Source organism: Acipenser ruthenus, chromosome 6 (genome assembly GCF_902713425.1).
Source record: "Acipenser ruthenus chromosome 6, fAciRut3.2 maternal haplotype, whole genome shotgun sequence".
In the NCBI taxonomy this organism is placed as follows: domain Eukaryota; kingdom Metazoa; phylum Chordata; class Actinopteri; order Acipenseriformes; family Acipenseridae; genus Acipenser; species Acipenser ruthenus.
The window spans coordinates 21,842,699-21,864,038 of NC_081194.1; the positions used below are offsets into that span (position 1 = coordinate 21,842,699).

Below are 21,340 nucleotides of genomic sequence, written 5' to 3' on the forward strand. Positions count from 1 at the left end.
TGGCCTGATAACGTATGCAAATGGAAAGCATATTGCCTGTTGTGTGTAATAGGGAACACGTTCTTCCTAATTTTGCAAAATTCAAAAAAAATGTAGCTTTTTAATCAAATAAGTTTCAAATCAATTATTAAAAAAACTTGTTCAGGTTTTCGGTTTATTCACATTTTCACAATTTTTGAAAGTCTCACATGTACTGCAATGCATGTATAATTACATGCTTTTTCTATTTATCTGAAAGAGTGTTCATAGAAACTGTTGATTACAACATCAAGTTATAACTAATTGTAATGATCAAAATGAAAGTCAGATTTCACAATGTGTATTGTCACACAGATGCTTAAAAACTGTAAACTGAATGTAACTCATATAATGAACCCCAATGTTTCAGTTTACAAACATCTTTCGTAACACATTATTTTAGATACAGTAAGGATTAGGGGTACCATTGCAATTTTGTGCTTAGTTTGCACGTGTTTGTTGAGTATGTTTATTTAAACTTATATTGGTGGTTTCATTCTCCAATAAATATAGGAGACATAAAAACAGATAGGCTTATGTAAAACATTACTTTTTGAGTTTTGAAAATATTGGTATCTTTTTTTTTCCTATGGTTACATTTCCCTACTGCATATCAAACGAGCAATTATTAACATGTAAATATATAATTATTAACGGGTAACGTTATGTGTATATTTCTATTCCTTCAAACACACCAGTGCATTCAGGCAGGAGTGACACTGTGCTGTTTATGGAAAGAGTTTCATTCAGATAGTTCAACTTTAAACACACAAGCAAATTCACACAGAAGAGACCTTGTAATCTTTGTGTCTTTTGAACTCTTTTTTATTTATTTATCACCTAAATTATATTGCAAGTAATTTTTCTGGCAGATACTGGCTTGTTATGACTTAGATTGGAGTAACCTTTTAGTAGTGGTTTCAAGACCTTCTCATTCCCTTTGATGACGCATACGAGATTACTCTCAGACCTTACACAAAGACATATACTACATCACTGTTGTGGTCTCCAATAGGCTGTACCTCAAGGCTCACTAATATCCTTGTTTGTTTAACCCTTTCAGTCCAAAATTTATTTTCAATCATAAAAAAAATATTTTAAATCTTTTTTCCTAGTCTTATTGCAACTAGAAATGAGACTCAAACTTAATTTAGATTTTAGCACAAATCTTTTATTGTTTTTTTTGTTGTCCACTCCAATGGACATTGGGACTAAACAGCAGGCAAATCAGAAAAACATCAATGTCAGGGATATGTGTACTTTTTCTTGTTCACATGTTGAAAACACATCTTAGAACATCTCGGAACATCTTAGAACATTTCCTGAAATTAAAACATAATAAAAAAAATACACAAAATAATGCTATTAGAAAAACAAAGATACTATCATAGGCCCTCGGTCTAGAATTTTTATTTGCGGTGAGCAGCCTTGAAACAATTTCTATGTGGCACAAAACACAGGTGCACTTTGTAATTGTATGTAAAAATAATGTGATATCTTGTAACAATTGTAAGTCGCCCTGGATAAGGGCGTCTGCTAAGAAATAAAAAATATCGCAGAAGACATGATGTAATAACAAGAGTAGTAGTAATAACAGTTATATTAACAAGGTTATGGCAATGTGGGCAGCAGTGTGGAGTAGTGGTTAGGGCTCTGGACTCTTGACCGGAGGGTCGTGGGTTCAGTCCCAGGTGGGGGACACTGCTGCTGTACCCTTGAGCAAGGTACTTTACCTAGATTGCTCCACTAAAAACCCAACTGTATAAATGGGTAATTGTATGGAAAAATAATGTGATATCTTGTAACAATTGTAAGTCGCCCTGGATAAGGGTGTCTGTGAAGAAATAAATAATAATGTAGCAATATGACTACTACTAATAGTGATAATGATGGTGAAAAGGATTTCTGTCTCTCTCTCCCTTTATCATTTAGTTTATTTACATGAATACTGGATAAACAAGTAAAAAAACAGGTATAGTAACAAAAAGTAATCAGGATTTTAAAATTATTGGGCACCTCTCATATGTTTTAAATGTTTTACTAAATTAGATTGACTCCTCCCTTACATTTACAAAACTACACTAACCAACTGTATGAAGTCTGGTTGTATCTTTAGCCTCGTCATCACTATTCAAACTCTCTATTTCTGACAAATTTCCTTCTGCCAGAAGTTCCAGGATATCTAAAGCTGTACATCCTAAGTGTGAAATATTTTTGAACAAATATTGACTTTTTGAATTGTGCTAATACCCTGTTTTGAATGTGATAGCCGTTTTTAACAATACTCATAGATTTACTTAGATTTCATCTCTTTGGACCAAACGTACACTGTAATGGACAACGATTTTTAGAAAAATCTTGTGTAAAAACTTATTTTGGAACTTAGCATATAACACTTGAAATAACAAATATCATGTTTAAATATCATGTTAAATCAAGCAAATGAGTAAATAAATGTCCAGATATACATATAAAACTGTTACAAGTGTTCCTTACGTGGGTGGCTGAGGGGCAGTGCTGCCATGCTGAAGCTCAGTGTGGTGTTACTTGTTCAAATGTCAACTAGTAAGGCAATACTGCCTTCTGCCAATGACAACATCCTTCCATATGTCAAATTGGTATTGTTATAAAAACTGAGGTTTCTGGCGTAATAGAAATACACTTGTCTCATAACAATAACCCGTGGAATAAAATACTGTTTCAAATATAGCTTATTTGTTAAAAACAAACCGGAACCCCACCCGTACTTTCTGCGGCAAATGACAGGCCACATGACTCAAAATAGGAAGTAGTCATGTGATAAAAAAAAAAATCTCTTTTTAGTAAATATATTGGTGTGGTACTGTAATGCAACCTGATGGCGGTATTATTTAAATGTAGCCCTTTTTATTTGCTTCTTTTTGTGTGTGTTGTTTTGTGTCTTGTCAAGAATTGCAGGTGTAAATATGAACCCACTTGGGAGTCAATTGATTCGAGACCTTTGCCAGGCTGGTACGATCAAGTAAAATTTGGCATCTTCATACACTGGGGAGTCTTCTCTGTCCCCAGCTTTGGCAGCGAATGGTTCTGGTAAGTTCTGCATATACTAAATGAATAATACATATTTAAATACATTGTTTTTATCGGTACATTTTATCGAGAAATTGAAGAGCAAATAATAAAAAATGATTTAATATAGAAATGGGTTTCCTGCTTTGACAAACTAAAAAAAAAAATTCATTTATTAAAAGGGTAAAAATCCACGAAGTATCAATTTAATAATTGTTTTATAGAATTTTTTTCGGTCCATTTTGTTTAACCTTACAAAAACTATGCAGCCATTTAAAAATAAATAATATACTACTCCAATAATTGCTAATGGTTGCCACCCAGTGGTCAAATTGGGTTTGTGTAACCTGTTATTTTTTTGGGTTAATATATTGTGATAAAATAAGCCCGTAAAGAGACAGATCCGTTGTTAAATGTGAGAGCTTGATTGACGTTTTCTTTAAAACGTTTCTTTAAAAAAACAGTGTGATCCCACATTTTAATTTTTATTATAACATGTAATGTATAACCTGCTATTGCTGCAGGTAAAAAAATCATGCATTTGGCTCACTGAGTAAGGTAATGTAAAGCAGCAATTGTGCTGATGAACAAGTCGATTTTGCTTCAAAGTAGCCGAATCTTTCACATATTTCAGGTGAAGGACACAGGACACAATTCAGTTAACATTTAACTGGAAAAAAGGGTTCCAGGGAAATGCAAATTCACCCAATAAAGATGTGAGAATTTTTGGATTTGTTGTTGATGATGTTAAACAAATCACAAATTAAATGGCTCTGCATTTCCATTGTCAATTGCATTAATTTATATATTTCTGAAATACTTTCTCCAGCTTACAATTAATTAAAGTGGGCGTAAAAAAAAAAATCCTTCTGACTGTCTCTCTTGCTGTTTTAACAATGTATAAGCAAACACACATTTTTTCTTGCATGACACCCATGATTGAATTTGACTAGATATTAAGTCAATATCTGAAAGCGTCTGGTCTTTATTATCCAGAAATAAAAAGCCACATGATCCAAATATTAAAGCCATATTAGGTCACAGGTTGAAGTGAAAGATAAAGTTTGGTTTTCCAAGGGGAGTATCAGACAGTTAAAATACAAAGACTGTATCACAAATTGTTTATGAGCTGTTGAAGAAACAGCCACAGCAGCAGTTTCCCTGCTGAAAAAGAACATTTGGCAATTGAATACAGAGCGACACCGAAGCTAAAAATAATCATCACCAATCACAGTACATGTATCAGATACAAAAGACAAATCTTTTCTATAATTTGGGTGTGATCAACTTGAAAACTAAGGCTTTTAATATTCAGAGATGCGTCTTGTGTTGTTACAACACACATGGTACACAATCCAGTATTATTGCAATTGTACTGAGGACTTCCATACACAAATCATTTAGAAAACCAGTTGGATTGCAAGACTTAGACTCTTCAACATTTCAAGTTTCTTATTGTATGGAATTTGCTGTCAAAACAACACTTAGAATGGCATCTCCAATAAATAAACTGGACTTTTTAGGTGGTACATGCAGAAGCAAAAACTGAAGCCCTATGTTGATTTTATGGAAAATAACTATCCTCCTGGTTTCAAGTACGAGAACTTTGCCCAAGATTTTACAGCCGAGTTCTTCAATGCAAAACAATGGGCTGAGATTCTTTCTGCATCTGGAGCCAAATATGTTGTTCTAACCACGAAGCACCATGAAGGTAAATAAGGAACATGTTTTCTGTTTTGCCCCAAGGCTATAATTACCAAATGCTTGAATTAACATTTACAGACAACTTGCTTTTTTAAATAGTATGTTAAATGGGAAGAACATTTAAATAGTCCTGTATAGTTAGATAGATAATTGATTTATTACGAGACAATGGTTCAAATCAAGTTGAGATTGACATGTTTTACAATGTGTTGCATTAGGTTTCACATTGTGGGGTTCGAAGTACTCTTGGAACTGGAATGCTGTGGATTTGGGGCCAAAGCGGGATCTAGTGGCAGAGCTGGGGGATGCCATAAGGAATCAGACAGACCTGCGATTTGGGCTGTACCATTCACTCTTTGAGTGGTTTAACCCGTTGTTCCTGGAAGACGCTGCCAATGACTTCAGAACCAATAAGTTCCCTACCACAAAATCACTGCCTGAATTGTATGAAATTGTGAACAAGTATCACCCAGAGGTGTTGTGGTCAGATGGGGATGGAGATGCACCCGATACCTACTGGAACAGCACAGGATTCCTAGCCTGGCTCTACAATGAAAGGTACTTATATTCTGTGCATGTTTAGATCGCATCAGATCTTAGGCTACAAATACAATACAAACTTTTTTTTTTTTTAAATAAATTTAGTCGTTGCCAATTATTTTTTATTATTTTCTCCCAAATTTGAAATGGCCAATTATTTTTAGGCTCAACTCACCGCTACCACCCCTGTGCTGACACGTGAGGGCGAAGACGAACACACGCTGTCCTCTGAAGCGTGTGCTGTCAGCCGACCGCTTTTTTTCACACTGCGGACTCACCATGCAGCCACCCAAGAGCTACAGCGTCGGAGGACAACGCAGCTCTCGGGCAGCTTACAGGCAAGCCCGCAGGCACCCGGCCAGACTACAGGGGTCGCTGGTGCAGTCGGCCGAGGACACCCTGGCCGACCTAGCCCTCCCTCCCCCTACTACGAGACCCTATCCTCTGGACAGACACTCAGTTATTTATAATTTTGTACTTAATTCTTTGATCATCCAAGATTATGAATCAGACCCATGACCTGCCCCTAACTAAAGATTATATTAATAGCATAATTATGGCCACTGAATCCTGCAGGCAGTGCCCAGCCTGGTTTGTCTCTGCCTGGACTGTAGGGAACCTGATAAGTAGGTGAAGTGCCATGAAGTTAACTATAATCAGGCAGTTTTCCTTCTTTACCCATGGCAGCACAAAGATCAATGCAGTTCTCACTCTACAACTCAGGCAGAACAGGATTGGCACTATGCTTGTATGACTCACCCTATATAAAAATGCTTGTGCATTTACTAGGTGAAACACTATGATTGTTATGCAAGCTGTAAAGCAGGTTGCTAAAATAATTTTATAATAATTTAAACTGTGCTAAAACACACTATATAGACCCAAGTACTTGTGTCTGAAAATTATGTGAAAGAATCTGAAAGAATTTGATGTCACGTGAAAGTGACCCAGGAAAATAGGCATTTTAAAAGGCCATACAATATAATTGAAATAACTTACTAAATTAGTTTAATATGGTAACTTGTTTGGACTTTCTAGCTTGCAGCTAGCTTTGCCAGTCTTGGGTTATTCTGGAAAACAAATTTGACATAAATATGTATTTTTCTTTTCTAACAGCCCAGTCCGTGAGACAGTTGTAACGAATGACCGCTGGGGATATGGCAGCATTTGTAAACATGGTGGGTACTACACATGCACTGACCGTTATAACCCGGGCCATCTCCTCAATCACAAATGGGAGAACTGCATGACCATCGACCAGAAGTCATGGGGTTACAGGAGAGATGCTGTTCTAAGTGATTACCTTACAATTGAACAACTGGTCAAGGTATACATCTTGAATATTGTTATTAAAATGATGATCTCTGAGAAGTTTAAAACATATAGAGATCCATTAAGGGAAAGTTACTACTGTTCATATAGATCTGTTCAACAAGTATAATAAAGTGGAATATTATAGTATTGTACAGTTTAAGGATTAATATATATATATATATATATATATATATATATATATATATATATATATATATATATATATATATATATATATATACACAGAGAGAGAGAGAGAGAGAGAGAGAGAGAGAGAGAGAGAGAGAGAGAGAGAGAGAGAGAGAGAGAGAGAGAGAGAGAGAGAGAGAGAGAGAGAGAGAGAGAGAGAGAGAGAGAGAGAGAGAGAGAGAGAGAGAGAGAGAGAGATACAGTGCCTTGCATAAGTATTCACCCCCCTTGGACTTTTCCACATTTTGTAGTGTTACAACCTGGAATTAAAATGGATTTAATTGGGATTTTTACCATTTGATATTTTTTATTGTGACACAAAAGTTAATTAAACCAAAAAAAATAGACATTTGTTGGTTGCATAAGTATTCGCCCCCCTGAGTCAATACTTGGTAGAAGCACCTTTGGCTGCAATTACAGCTGTGAGTATTTTTGGGTAAGTCTCTACCAGCTTTGCACATCTGGATCCTGCAATTTTTGCCCATTCTTCTTGGCAAAATTGCTTAAGCTCTGTCAAGTTTGATGGGGACCGTTGGTGAACAGCAATTTTCAAGTCTTGCCACAGATTCTCAATCGGATTGAGGTCTGGGCTTTGACTGGGCCATTCTAAGACATTCAGGTTCTTGTTTTTAAACCACTCCAATGTAGCTTTGACTGTGTGTTTAGGGTCATTGTCCTGCTGGAAGGTGAACCTCCGCCCCAGTCCTAGGTCTCTTGCAGACTGAAACAGGTTTTCCTCTAGAATTTCCCTGTATTTGGCTCCATCCATCTTGCCCTCAATCCTGACCAGTTTCCCAGTCCCTGCCGATGAAAGCATCCCCATAACATGATGCTGCCACCACCAAGCTTCACCGTGGGGATGGTGTTCTTAGGGTGATGAGCAGTGTTGGCTTTGCGCCACACATAGCGTTTTGCGCTAAGGCCAAAAAGTTAAATTTTGGTCTCATCAGAGCAGAGAACCTTTTTCCACATGTTTGCTGTGTCTCCCACATGCCTTTTGGCAAAATCCAAACAGGATTTGATATGGGTTTTTTTCAGGAATGGCTTTCTTCTCGCCACTCTTCCATAAAGCCCAGCTTTGTGGAGGGTCCGGGTTATAGTTGTCCCATGGACGGTTTCTCCCATCTCAGCAGTAGATCTCTCCAGCTCCTTCAGAGTTACCATTGGCCTCTTGATTGCTTCTCTGACTAATGCCCTCCTTACCTGGTCACTGAGTTTTGGTGGACGGCCTTCTCTAGGCAGAGTCGCGGTGGTGCCATATTCTTTCCATTTTTTAATAATGGATTTAACGGTGCTCCGGGGGATGTTCAAAGTTTGGGATATTCTTTTATAACCCAACCCTGATTGGTGCTTCTCCAGAACTTTATCCTGGACTTGTTTTGATAGCTCCCTGGCCTTCATGATGCTGTTTGTTTAGGTATGCTCTCTAACAAACTCGGCGGCCTTCCAGAAACAGGTGTATTTAATCTGAGATCATGTGACACTTTAATTGCACACAGGTGGACTCCATTCAACTAATTATGTGACTTCTGAAGGCAATTGGTTGCACCAGAGCTTATTTAGGGGTGTCACAGCAAAGGGGGTGAATACTTATGCAAGGCATATGTGTGTATATATATATATATATATATATATATATATATATATATATATAATTTATGTTGTGTTTATTGGTATTCTTGATATTTATGATCATAAAAAACGAATGAAAAATACATTTTCGTTCTATCCATGTAGATTACGGACCGAAGAGCTGACTTTATGGTAAACCCCCCCCCCCCAAAAAACCCCAAAAACCCCAAAGTACCACACTGGGGTTCTGATTGACAAACAAAAAACCAACCTCTCCGATACATTTTCCTCTTGTGTTGCAGACCTTGGTTGAGACAGTGTCCTGTGGAGGTAATCTGTTAATGAACATTGGACCCACGCATGATGGTCGAATTGCTCCTATCTTTGAAGAGCGCTTGAGGCAGATGGGATTGTGGTTGAAAGTGAATGGAGAAGGAATTTATGATACCACATCGTGGAGGGCTCAAAACGACTCTGTCACATCTGGAGTCTGGTATGCATTCACTATTTGTTTTGACTTCAGATTTCACAATATTTAATAGACTTCCCCAATAGCCTCCATAGACTGATCTGTAGACATACGAAAAGAAACAAATTCAACAACAAAAGTTTTGACTAGAAAAATACTTCTAGTCGAAACGTTTGTCATTGAATTTTAGTTTCTTTTCGCTTTTTCATTCATGTTATGTATAGCAGTTCTTATCTTGTCTTGTGATGTGCCTACATCATTTCCTAATAGTTCATTTATAAAGAGGGGACACAGTGTATTATTCTATAATATTTATTTACAGGTACATGTCCAAGCCAGAAGAACAAGCTGTTTATGCATTTTTTCTTAATTGGCCGATTTCAGAAAAACTTGTTCTTAGTGAACCATTTGCAACAGAGGGGAAAACAGTGGTAAGGTGTCTTTTTTTATATTGGGTCAAGTTACCTGTTTTATTGGATTCAAAGTTTAAATGCTCATGCTAATGGTAAAAATAGGTCTTTAAAAGTATATATTTAAGTGATGCCTGTTGTTTAATATAAAAAAAAATCCAGTAACAAAGAGATTCAAGAGATTATAAACAATGGTAATTTAAAGTATAAATTACATGCCAACTGCAATTGTGAATTAGAAAGTTAAATCTAGTACTGTTAAAGATAACTGGCAGGTAGGAGTTGTTTGTAGTTTGAGTCTAGGTTACCAGTCTCAAAACTGTTTTAGTGTATGCAGCATAATAACCATGGTTTGCACTGTTGTTAGTTCCAATGTTTTAATCGTATTTTGTTTTTCTTTCCAGGTTAAAATGCTTGGGTATTCAGAGGCTGTGAAGTGGCTCCCATTGGAAAAGAAAGGGATGACAGTTATGCTGCCACAACTTTCTTACAGTCAGATGCCTTGTCAGTGGGGCTGGGCTCTAAAACTAACCAGTGTCAGATGAACAACGTTTTTAATTTTTTTGTTTGTTTTTCAAAATGGAAAAACTAACTATGTGAAAAATATATGATGATTTTAAGGTCCTAAATGTTTTCTTTGAAAAATGCTGTATAATGTTTTGTGAATTTAGATTGTGTTGTAGTTCCATCAGCATTTAATGCCGTTGTGACTCCTTTGTTAAAAAAAACAGCCTTTTTAGCCTTTGTCTAAAATCCTAGAATGCGTAGTGGCTCAGCAGCTACAGTCATCTATCGGAATGCGATATTTATGAACCTTTGCAGTCAGGTTTTAGATCAAGACACAGCACTGAAACAGCCCTTGTTAAGGTTGTTAATGACCTGTTCGTGGCCGCTGACTCGGGTGCACTGACCATTTTGGTCCTATTAGACCTTAGTGCTGCATTCGATACCGTAAACTACGCCATTCTAATTAATATGGTTCTGTTTTTTTGTTTGTTTGAGATGCGTGCATTTAGGCGCTTAAAACAAAAATTATTATTATTATTATTATTATTATTATTATGACCTCGGCACATTTCAGCGACACCTACTGGTCAGGTTACAATCCAAGTGGGGACTTCCCTTACCTCCATGGAAGCTTTGTAACATCTGTTGAGGTTCAGGAAGTTAAAAGAGCTGACTTCGGGAATAAAGCTCCCCAGCTGATCTTCAGTCCTGTTGATAAATATCTGCTCTTGAACTGCCCAGATATCAAATTGTACTGTGTTTTGTATTTGCTCTAATTAGGACTTTAGTCATTGTATTTTGTATCTTGCTCTTAATTGTACTGTAATTCTTGATATGTACTTTTTGTATAGAACTGTAAGTTGCCCTGGGTAAGGGTGTCTGCTAAGAAATAAATAATAATAATAATAATAATAATAATAATAATAATAATAATAATAATAATAATAACAATAACAACAACAACAACAACAACAACAACAGGGTTGCAGTTGTATGGCAACCTTCAAATTGGGCATGTCAAATTCAGGGAGGAAAAATAGGTAATGCACAAAGATTGAATGCATGGCACCATGAAACGGGAAAAACCACATATCTGTACTGAATGGAAAGCTGTGACTTCAGTTTGAAACGAAGATAATATTCAATAACTGGCACCAATTCCAAACAAACATTGGTGAAAGTTCATACAATTTATTTATTTTACACAATTCTTCTTGGGAGATGTGTGGCGATCTATATGTCCAAGCTTACACAGTTAGTGGATGTATTTTACAGATAAACTTGCATTGATAAAAAAAAAAAAAAAATTAAAAAATACTTAAACTGCACTACAGTCTTTACAGAAAGAACACCCAACATTACTCACGTTACTCCCAGTGGACAGAACTCTTAATTTCTTAACTCTTTCATTACAGTATGTTAAAACACAATCAAATTAAAGTTTGTCTATTTCTTTCTTTTACAACAGAATATAGGCTAAATAAAAACAAAGATTAACAGGCCTCTTGTCACATGGGTCTGTGTCAATTTTGTTTTAGTGTTGTATGTTAATGCATTAATATTACCTACAATACTAAGAGACTTGTAAGTAGAATGCAGTTCCTCAAAAGCATCAAATAGACGTATTACTTTTAGATTGATATACACATGCAGATGAGAAGTTTTAGTACAGTTTTGGAGCAACCACATGCTAGTTTCTTTAGTTACGGAGAGATGTATAAGGTGGTATCAAACATGCTAAATTAATTTGAAACTAGTTTCAGGTAATGATAGAAAAGATAAGTGGACAAGTTTGTTACAGTCAGACAAAAACTAAAAAACAACTGAATAATCAATAAACTTCTAGAGCAACTTATAGGTAGTTTCCAGTCCTGATATAGTTGTACAGCTGCACTGGCCTTAAATTAAAGCCAAGTGCTACTTGGTTATAGAAACACTTTGCTTTTAACCCCACTAAACCGAACACTTGGTGGATCAAAGCATGCAGGGGCTACCTTTAAATATCAGCTAGTGTTGGGTGCTGAAATCCTCTCCCTGGGCATCTCCCGCATTATAAAACTTGGTTTATCACTTTAGAAAGCAGTGTGTAACTGCTAGGAATGTGATGCTTAGTTAAAAGGCGGTCCAGTCTGCTGTAGAGTCACTGGGAATGTGGCTGCAGAATTGTCTACTTTGTGTACAATCCCAGTGTAAGTATTCCAACTCATTTCTGCAATTGCTGAGGTGCACTGAAAGCTTCATATACATTAGCAGAAAATTCCTTCACCTGCTCAATCATTAAGAGGTCCTGAAAGACAAAAATAATTCCATTATGTGTGAAGCGCTAACCCAAGTATGATGACACTTCTTGAGTCACTCACATACAGTAGTTGAAGCTTATGCTTCCACTCTGAATAGTGGAATATACAAAAAAAATTATGCATCTTACCTGAACAAACTGGCTTGGTGTGTCACTGCATATTGAATTAATCTGTCCATTTACTATGGGGATGACTTTGGCTAGCGGAAGACTGACATTGGACAGACTGGAAGGGATAAAAGTAGCAAAATAAAATTAAAAATACAGGTACAGTCTGCATATTTAACTCCGAGACAGAAAAACAAACAAACAAAAAAAAAAACTTAATTCTGAAAGGAAATGCATAATAAGTCAGCACATGCTTAAGAAAAATGGTATCCTGTTTTTTCAGTCATACAAAACAACATACGAAAATGATAATGTAATCACACAGATGAATAAATATAAAACTATCTAGTACAAATCTACAATTTAACCTGAATGTATTAAGGAATGAGACACTCACTAAACAAATCAGATTTAAACACACTTTACTATTTTAACAGCTCAAAAATATTACAAGAAAAAACAGCACCAACTGCAGTGATGCTGGAATATTAAAAATTAGAAAAATAAAAACCAAAACTGGGGGCATTTAAGTAGGTAAAAAAAGACACACTTCCCCAGAGATTATCCTGCTTTTAAAAAAATAATTTGGAACTACATGTTCTACAAGTGTATTTAACTGTACCTGTTTTTTTTCTACACAATTTTAATTCCTATTTGAATTTCACCTCATTAACAACTACAGTAGGCAGTAGTGCTGTAGGTGACCCCCATAACGTCACTAACATTAGATTAATATAATCAGTCACTCATGGCAGTTAGCAGCTGTACAGACCTGTCAGCTGTGATGCTCTGCCCAGGATCTTGCTGAGTAGGCCTGAAAAACTCTGCCATATTGTCAAAAAGCCGGCTAAACCCACGGTTCAAACAGGTATTCAAAACAATGTAGAAGTCTGGACTGTGAAACCAGAATGTTGGAGAAAAACAAAATATACATATTTTTTGTAAGTTTTGTTTCGTCAGTACTGTGAAAACACATTACCCAATATTGAATAATTTATTTTATTTACTGTACATAATGTTTCCATTTTTTGCTGGTTAAGAAATGCAAAAACTGTCTAAATAATTGTCAGTTCTTAAAAGGTACTGTAGGTACTTTATAGTTTTATTGAGGTACATTATAAAATATATAACTACGAACATTGAAACTAAGTGTGGAGTAGAGGTTAGGGCTCTGGACTCTTGACCGCAGGGTCGTGGGTTCAATCCCAGGTTGGGGGCACTGCTGCTGTACCCTTGAGCAAGGTACTTTACCTAGGATTGCTCAAGTAAAAACCCAACTGTATAAATGGGTAATTGTATGTAAAAAAAAAATAATGTGAAATAATGTGATATCTTGTAACAATTGTAAGTCGCCCTGGATAAGGGCGTCTGCTAAGAAATAAATAATAATAATAATAATAATAATAAAACAGGAGAACAAGGCAAATAACTGTCCACATAACTTCAGTCTACTTACCTTTCTAACATGTCCCGGGTTTCATTTAGCAATTTTATTGTTCCAACATCTTTCTCTGTTAGACCACATGCCTGCAGATGCAATATGAGAATTCATCTACTGAGTGACATCATAAAGTAATTCTGGATATGACCCCCAGGTCATGGGTTAGATACTATGCTTTGAGACTAGTCTACACTACTGTAGGCTCCCATCTCCTATTCATAAGGGCATGGGAGAGACAAAAGAAATCACTGCAAATTTTGCTTTGCTTTTCTTTTGCAAGGGTTGTGCTACTTATACTGCAAAATATTACCTACAAAAGCATGCATTCTCTTTATCTAATGCTTTTTGCATATTTAACTACAACAATTTATAATCATGTAATTGTACTTCACTGCCCACCCACCGGCACGTTATTGAGTTGGGGGAATAAAGATAATATTATGGTGAAACAGCTTCCATAATTCAGGGAACGAGATTAGACATCGCTATACAAATCATTTCACCATAAACATTTGAATATTTAACATTTAAACAGCAAAAATAATGCAAATATCAGCATTTGAAAATGAACACTAAAAAACGATTCCGCCTTCTACAGTCCTGTTAACTAATTATAATGTGTTAGTTCGAAGCCATTTGTTTTAGACTGCAATATATATTTTGCCTTATAATGAGAATACATGCATACTGCCTCATAATTAGCTTCAAAATGTCTCTCTCTCTATATATATATATATACAGACGTGCTCAAATTTGTTGGTACCCCTCCACAAAAAAGAAGAATGCACAATTTTCTCTGAAATAACTTGAAACTGACAAAAGTAATTGGCATCCACCATTGTTTATTCCATATTTAATAGAAATCAGACTTTGCTTTTTATTTTTTATTCAACATAATATTGTAAATAAGAAAACAAATGAAAATGGCATGGACAAAAATGATGGGACCGCTAACCTAATATTTTGTTGCACAACCTTTAGAGGCAATCACTGCAATCAAACGTTTTCTGTAGCTCTCAATGAGACTTCTGCACCTGTTAACAGGTAGTTTGGCCCACTCTTCCTGAGCAAACTGCTCCAGCTGTCTCAGGTTTGATGGGTGCCTTCTCCAGACTGCAAGTTTCAGCTCTTTCCATAGATGTTTGATAGGATTCAGATCAGGACTCATAGAAGGCCACTTCAGAATAGTCCAATGTTTTGTTCTTATCCATTCTTGGGTGCTTTTAGCTGTGTGTTTTGGGTCATTATCCTATTGGAGGACCCATGACCTGCGACTGAGACAGAGCTTTCTGACACTGGGCAGTACGTTTTGCTCCAGAATGCCTTGATAGTCTTGAGATTTCATTGTGCCCTGCACAGATTCAAGGCACCATGTGCCAGGCAGCAAAGCAGCCCCAAAACATAACCGAGCCTCCTCCATGTTTCACTGTAGGTATGGTGTTCTTTTCTTTGAAAGCTTCATTTTTTCATCTGTGAACATAGAGCTGATGTGACTTGCCAAAAAGCTCCAGTTTTGACTCATCTGTCCAAAGGACATTCTCCCAGAAGGATTGTGGCTTGTCAATATGCATTTTAGCAAATTCCAGTCTGGCTTTTTTATGTTTTTCTGTCAAAAGTGGAGTCCTCCTGGGTCTTCTTCCATGGAGCCCACTTTCACTCAAAAAGCGACAGATGATGCGATCAGAAACTGACGTACCTTCACCTTGGAGTTCAGCTTGTATCTCTTTGGCAGTTATCCTTGGTTCTTTTTCTACCATTCGCACTATCCTTCTGTTCAATCTGGGGTCGATTTTCCTCTTGCGGCCGTGCCCAGTGAGGTTGGCTACAGTTCCATGGACCTTAAACTTCTTAATAATATTTGCAACTGTTGTCACAGGAACATCAAGCTGCTTGGAGATGGTCTTGTAGCCTTTACCTTTACCATGCTTGTCTATTATTTTCTTTCTGATCACCTCAGACAACTCTCTCCTTTGCTTTCACTGGTCCATGTTCAGTGTGGTGCATACAATGATACCAAACGGCACAGTGACTACTTTTCTCCATTTAAATAGGCTGAATGACTGATTACAAAATTAGAGACATGTGTGATACTAATTAAAGAAACTAATTAGTTTGAAATATCACTATAATCCAATTATTTATTATCTTTTCTAAGGGGTACCAACAAATGTGTCCAGGCCATTTTAGAATATATTTGTAGAATAAGCAATAATTCATCTCTTTTCACAGCTTCTTTGCTTTATTCTATGACATACCAAAGGCATGCAAGTATACGTGATAAAATAGCTTTTAATTTCATCACTTTTCAGGAGGAATGAAGCACTATTTCAATGAGCTGTAAGGGTACCAACAAATTTGAGCACGTCTGTATATACACACACATTTATACTATTTGGAAGTAGAAATATTAAAAATGTACCTGAGCTGACAAAGTGCTTTCCTCGTCTGGCATCATGTACGAAGAAAGAGTCGATTTGTTTCCATTACTTTCAGCTGTGCCTGAGCGTCCCCTCTGCTCCACCTGCTCTCTGATCTGGTTTACATGCTGCTCCAACTCCAGCAGAGAGATGCTCTGTTTAAGGGAAATGCTGCCAGAAAAAACAAAACAATGAATGTAAGCTATTAGACATTTGTATACTTACCACTTGACTTAATTAGTCCTTCAATATCCCCCCATGCTATGGCTATGCATTCCTCATTGGGGGATAATTCAAACATAATATAACTAATACAAACTTTAATACAAACCTGAAGTGGAATGGCCATCCAGGTCTGTAATTAGACACCCCTGGATTACAGTACAGTACACCCTTGAACAGAACCTGGCCCCTGGACCCCAAATAAAAAAAAACCATAAAAAAAGATAACATGCACTGTCAACATCCTAGTATGTACGCACGGGATGCCACCTCCGCAGTGAAGTCAACTATTTTGTCTTAATAAAAAGCGTGCGCTGTGTAACTATGCCTCTGAAACGAACATCATTTTTTGTTGCAACAAAGCTGGAAACTATATTGATAGTTTGAAAAAAGGAGTAACGCAGACATATCTCTGTCGTGAATATAGGTTGTTTTTTGGCTTGTTCAGCAACCATGCAAGAAAGCAACAATAACAAAAAAAATGTGAAGATCTGATTAACTTTTCATGTCGGGTTGATTTTTAATAAGATTAGTTTGGGATTCTTGCATGTTGGATTAAGATTTGGTGCACTTTGAAATGATTCATATCAGATTGAATGTGAATAAAAGTTCAGCTTCAATTTGGGACTTTTGCTATATGTAATAGGATAAAGCAAAGGCAGAATACTGCATACATGAGAACAGATACATGTAGTTCTACTTTTATTCACAATCTCGTCTCATTAACGTACTCCCAGTTTATAGTTCATTTAGACTGTCCTTTCGCTATAACGAACCCCTTAATATAACAAGCAAAAGGCTAGGACCCCAACAGGTTTGTTATAGCGAAGGTGTACTGTACTTTGTGATAGCATTTTCCTAACATCTACACCACGGATGGGCAAAGTTGTTAGTCCAAGTATTTGTTCCAAAACTATTCTAAATTGTTTAACTGAACCAACAAACCTCAATGTAGTTAATTATTAAATTGTACGTATTAAACCCAGTGGAATAGCACTCATCTATATCATTTTGAGTGAAATATTCCATTAATGATTGCTAGACTTACCCTCCTAAAACATTCTGTACAGCTTGCTTCACTGCAGTCATTAGTTCATTTAAGCCTTGAGAGAGAGAGAGAGAGAGAGAGAGAGAGAGAGAGAGAGAGAAAAAGAAAAGCCTTAAAACTGCCATTAAACATGAAAGTTATAAAGCGATTGAAGCTGTAGTCTCTGCATGACTTACCATCCCCGAGAAAGTGCTGAATACTCGAGAGGTACTGCTCTTGGACTTCAGGGGGTACGAGAGGTGTCTGTAAAAGGAAGATGTGGCGACTTAAAGATACATTGCCAACCCCTTTTCATATTGCTTCACTTTAAGAGAAACTAAATCAAAACACCCCACTGTGCAGCTTTATACTAGAATTGTAAAGTTTTTCATTTAAAATGGCTGTCCAGAGTAGGGGTCCACCCACAGGGTTGTCAAAATAGAGAGAAACCAAATACAGTAAGCCCTGTAGGAGACACCTTGAGATCACCTGAATTACCAGCCAGTAAACCCAGAATAACAACAAGTCGTGAGACTGCTTAAATAAGCAGCAACAAAGTTATTTCAGGTTTCACTGTACTGTAATAAATAACAAGTTATATATTATATTTTTGTATTGAGTTTAGTTTTAGTAGGCTTACATTTTCTAAGACAAACCAACTGAAAACTTACCATTCCATTCTTACTGAGAGCAGAGTTATCGAGGTATATGTATCCACCAATGATGTTTAGCTGGACACGCAACAGTACAACTAGCATACAGGTACTGTAGACAGCTACTATGCTTCTAGTGAAACCTAAAAGAGAAAGGTACTTACACTAAACTCCAATATTTGCATGCACAAGAATCAAAGAAATTAAAGCTGAGCATATTTTCATAGCCCAGGGTATTAAAAATACATCGTTGTTATCTCAGAAATAAAAGGAAAAAAATAGTCTCTCAACCACATATTAATTCATAGGCCCTATCCAGATGTGTCTTCTGTAAGTATGTGACTTACTGATTATCTTTAAATCCTCCCAGATCTCCAGCTTATTTGGTGGCCTGAAACAGAAATGGAAATGTGTTTAATTACAGGGAAAAACAATACTAACAGATTTTAAAGACAAAAGAAAAAAGCAATACAAAGAAATGGCAAAAAGTATTATCAAATGCATTTTAAAAAAGCTGGTACAGTAATGTAATTACATTTCATCCCAGAAAAATTAAGACATTTCCATGGATACTTGCAGCAAAACATCTTAAACTGGTGAAAAAAAAGATACCCACTTGTTCTTGAGCAAAGCTGTGAGGCTTTCTGAATTCAGATGTTGTATGATAGCATCTCTTAAAGTTGGAAGCATTGATAGCACTGTCAAAAAAAAAAAATAGAAATGATATTATGGGAACTTTGCAGACTTCGAAGAACACACACTCCTGGGATTAAAAATATATTATATAGAAATCAATAGAATTGCCCTTATGCTGAATCATTTTCACATTTTCACATTAAACAAGCAATGGTTAAATGACTGTAGTGACAACATACAAGGCTATAATCTCAAACCAGACACTATTATGTAAAATTATAACAGAGATTATATTGCTTAAATGGCATCAGGTTACACGGAGATGCTGAAAATGCCTCCAGTGTTGGTTTTCCCTCCATATTTAAAGTTTATGTTTGAAACTTGCCCAGATCCTGTAGTTTGTGCATGCCTCGGGTTCTGACAGCATTCATTGACAATCCAGCTACCTCTTTTCTTAGGTTGTTGCCCAAATGCCTTTATGTTTGACAGTTCCTTAAACACTTTTGTTTTCTATCAATTATCTGGCACATCACAATCCCCCCCCCCCCCCCCCCCCCCGCGATATAAAAAGACACTTGAAGAGGGTTGACATTTAGCTGAAAATGTCAAAATGACACGTAATAACAGTCTGTATGTGTGTACATTGGGCAATCTTTAATGTAATTGTATGAACACATTTTTTTCATTCCAGCTTAAGGGAACCATTGCTCGACACCTTACAATGATTCTTTATGTAAACACTGTATCTCACCACATGGAGAAAAAGGTCATTTTTACCACCATCAGACACACATTCTCACTTTGTGGGGACATGCACTACACAGCTCTTCTTTTGCAGGCACGGGGCATCTACCCTTAACCCCTTTCTCCATGTATCAAATACAAAATATGGAAATTGTTCCACTTACAGGGCTTCTCAAACTCAGTCCTGGGGACCCCTTGTGGATGCAGGTTTTCATTCCAACCAAGCTCTCAATTACTTAACTAGACCCTTAATTGAACTGATAATTTGCTTAATTAGACCTTTTTACTTGTTTTCAGCTCTTGAACAGTTGCTTATTTCAAGTTAGCTATAACATTTGATAAGTAACTTGAACTGCAACTGTTTAAGAGCTGAAAACAAGTAAACATGCCCAATTAAGCAAATTATCAATTCACAAAGGGTCTAGTTAAGTATTTGACAGAATGGTTGGAATGAAAACCAACAGTCACAGGGGGTCCCCAGGACTGAGTTTGAGAACCCCTGAGCTAGAACAACCCAGTAAGATGATTTTACATTACCGGTAAAAGGTAGAATTCTAATTAGTTTTTTAAAAAAAGAAATGCAACAGAAATCCTTACAACAGTTCTGTGTACTCACTTAATTGCCAGATTTCATTATTGATTTAAGATTCTGTAATTACCTGTCATGTTACAGGTTCTTTGGTTACTTTCAAAATGAAATTGACGGCGTGCTTGTGCAATGTACTCTGCTGCTTCTCGTTCCTGGATGTCTCTTATTTTCTTCTGTGCATATTTACCCAATAGGTAAACTCCTTTAAACAACAAGAATAGATTTTACTCTCTGTTTACAGCTCAGTACAAAAAGCATTGCTTGTGTATACAAAATGAAATGTAGCCTACATTGCTTGAAGTTTATAAACATTGTGATCCTAACAATACACAGAGCAGTGTTGAACTGAACAATATGATTAGTTTAAAACCCTGCAACTGGGTAGGACAAATCCACCTTGCAGGTAGTCATTTTAGAACTATTTGGTTGAATTCTTGCAAAGCAAATATGTACAGCACAGTATACTATTACAGAAACCCAAGTGGGTGACAGCATATAGACACAGAACAAATAACCATACAATTCACTGATGGTTTATCTAATGTGCAGGTGTTTTCAGGCATCTGGTTAGTATTACACAAACACTTAACATGTCCCAGTGCCATAGTTTATATATCTTTTTTCATCTACTAGTTTCAGCAGATGCATGCATTCAACGTCTGTCTAAGTGACAAAAACCAAACAATTTTTGTTACTAAAAAGTCAGGTACCTCCAACAATCATGCTTATTAAACTTCAATAACAAGTAACAAGTTAGCTCTAAGTATATGGCTACTTGACCAGCCCTGGCTGTAGAAGAGTTAATTGCGTTATAAATATAGAATGCAGATCATATTGCAAGATGGATTTGTTCTTTTAAAGAAGGCTAATCCACTTACACACCTTATCATATATAGCCCAGTTTACTGTGCCTTTTACAGTAATTGGAACTGAGCTAAGGAAATTCATTGGAAACATTGTTTGCATTCAAACGATATCAAGCAGAAAAAATGAACCAAGGTGACACACAGGTCGATTTCCATACAGCGCCTGATTACGCTTGCCAAAATAGTTGAACTATGAACTCTGACGTACCAACTGTTGTATTATTATTATTATTTTTTAAAATTAATAATAAAGTCGTGGTGTTTACACCGCCATTTGCATGTATTATTCTGACGCTGCACGGGACATAACCCGATGAAAAATATATATATAATAATAATTTGGCTATACTGTACCTCCAACAAAAGCACCGGCAAATATAAACTTCCTTTTATGGCGCTTTAGAAACCCCCACGTGGACGCCAACATGTCTTCTGAATTAAAACAACTCTTAAATAAATATATATTTTATTTATATTTTAATTCAGCCATAAAGGCAAGCAAAACACTATTCACAACTGCACGTTCAGTTCTTAGATCAGCTGGTGCTGCCTGCACCGGAACAGATT

At 36.4% G+C, this 21,340-nt stretch overlaps 2 protein-coding genes across 2 annotated transcripts; one reads left to right on the forward strand and one right to left on the reverse strand.

The window, feature by feature from the left end:
- Positions 1-2,802: 2,802 nt before the first annotated feature.
- fuca2 (alpha-L-fucosidase 2) lies at positions 2,803-11,095 on the forward strand. Its single transcript, XM_034017362.3, has 7 exons — positions 2,803-3,087; positions 4,590-4,777; positions 4,989-5,328; positions 6,427-6,637; positions 8,688-8,878; positions 9,177-9,285; positions 9,669-11,095. The coding sequence occupies exons 1-7, from the start codon at positions 2,876-2,878 to the stop codon at positions 9,807-9,809; spliced, it is 1,392 nt and encodes a 463-aa protein (XP_033873253.3). The 5' UTR covers positions 2,803-2,875; the 3' UTR covers positions 9,810-11,095.
- On the reverse strand, positions 10,943-21,334 carry pex3 (peroxisomal biogenesis factor 3). The gene is made up of 12 exons (XM_034016853.3): positions 21,128-21,334; positions 19,978-20,109; positions 18,555-18,636; positions 18,286-18,329; positions 17,957-18,081; positions 17,483-17,549; positions 17,307-17,361; positions 16,039-16,207; positions 13,635-13,705; positions 12,951-13,073; positions 12,200-12,296; positions 10,943-12,058 (listed from the first exon to the last, which is right to left on the reverse strand). The coding sequence occupies exons 1-12, from the start codon at positions 21,198-21,200 to the stop codon at positions 11,975-11,977; spliced, it is 1,122 nt and encodes a 373-aa protein (XP_033872744.3). The 5' UTR covers positions 21,201-21,334; the 3' UTR covers positions 10,943-11,974.
- Positions 21,335-21,340: the final 6 nt, after the last annotated feature.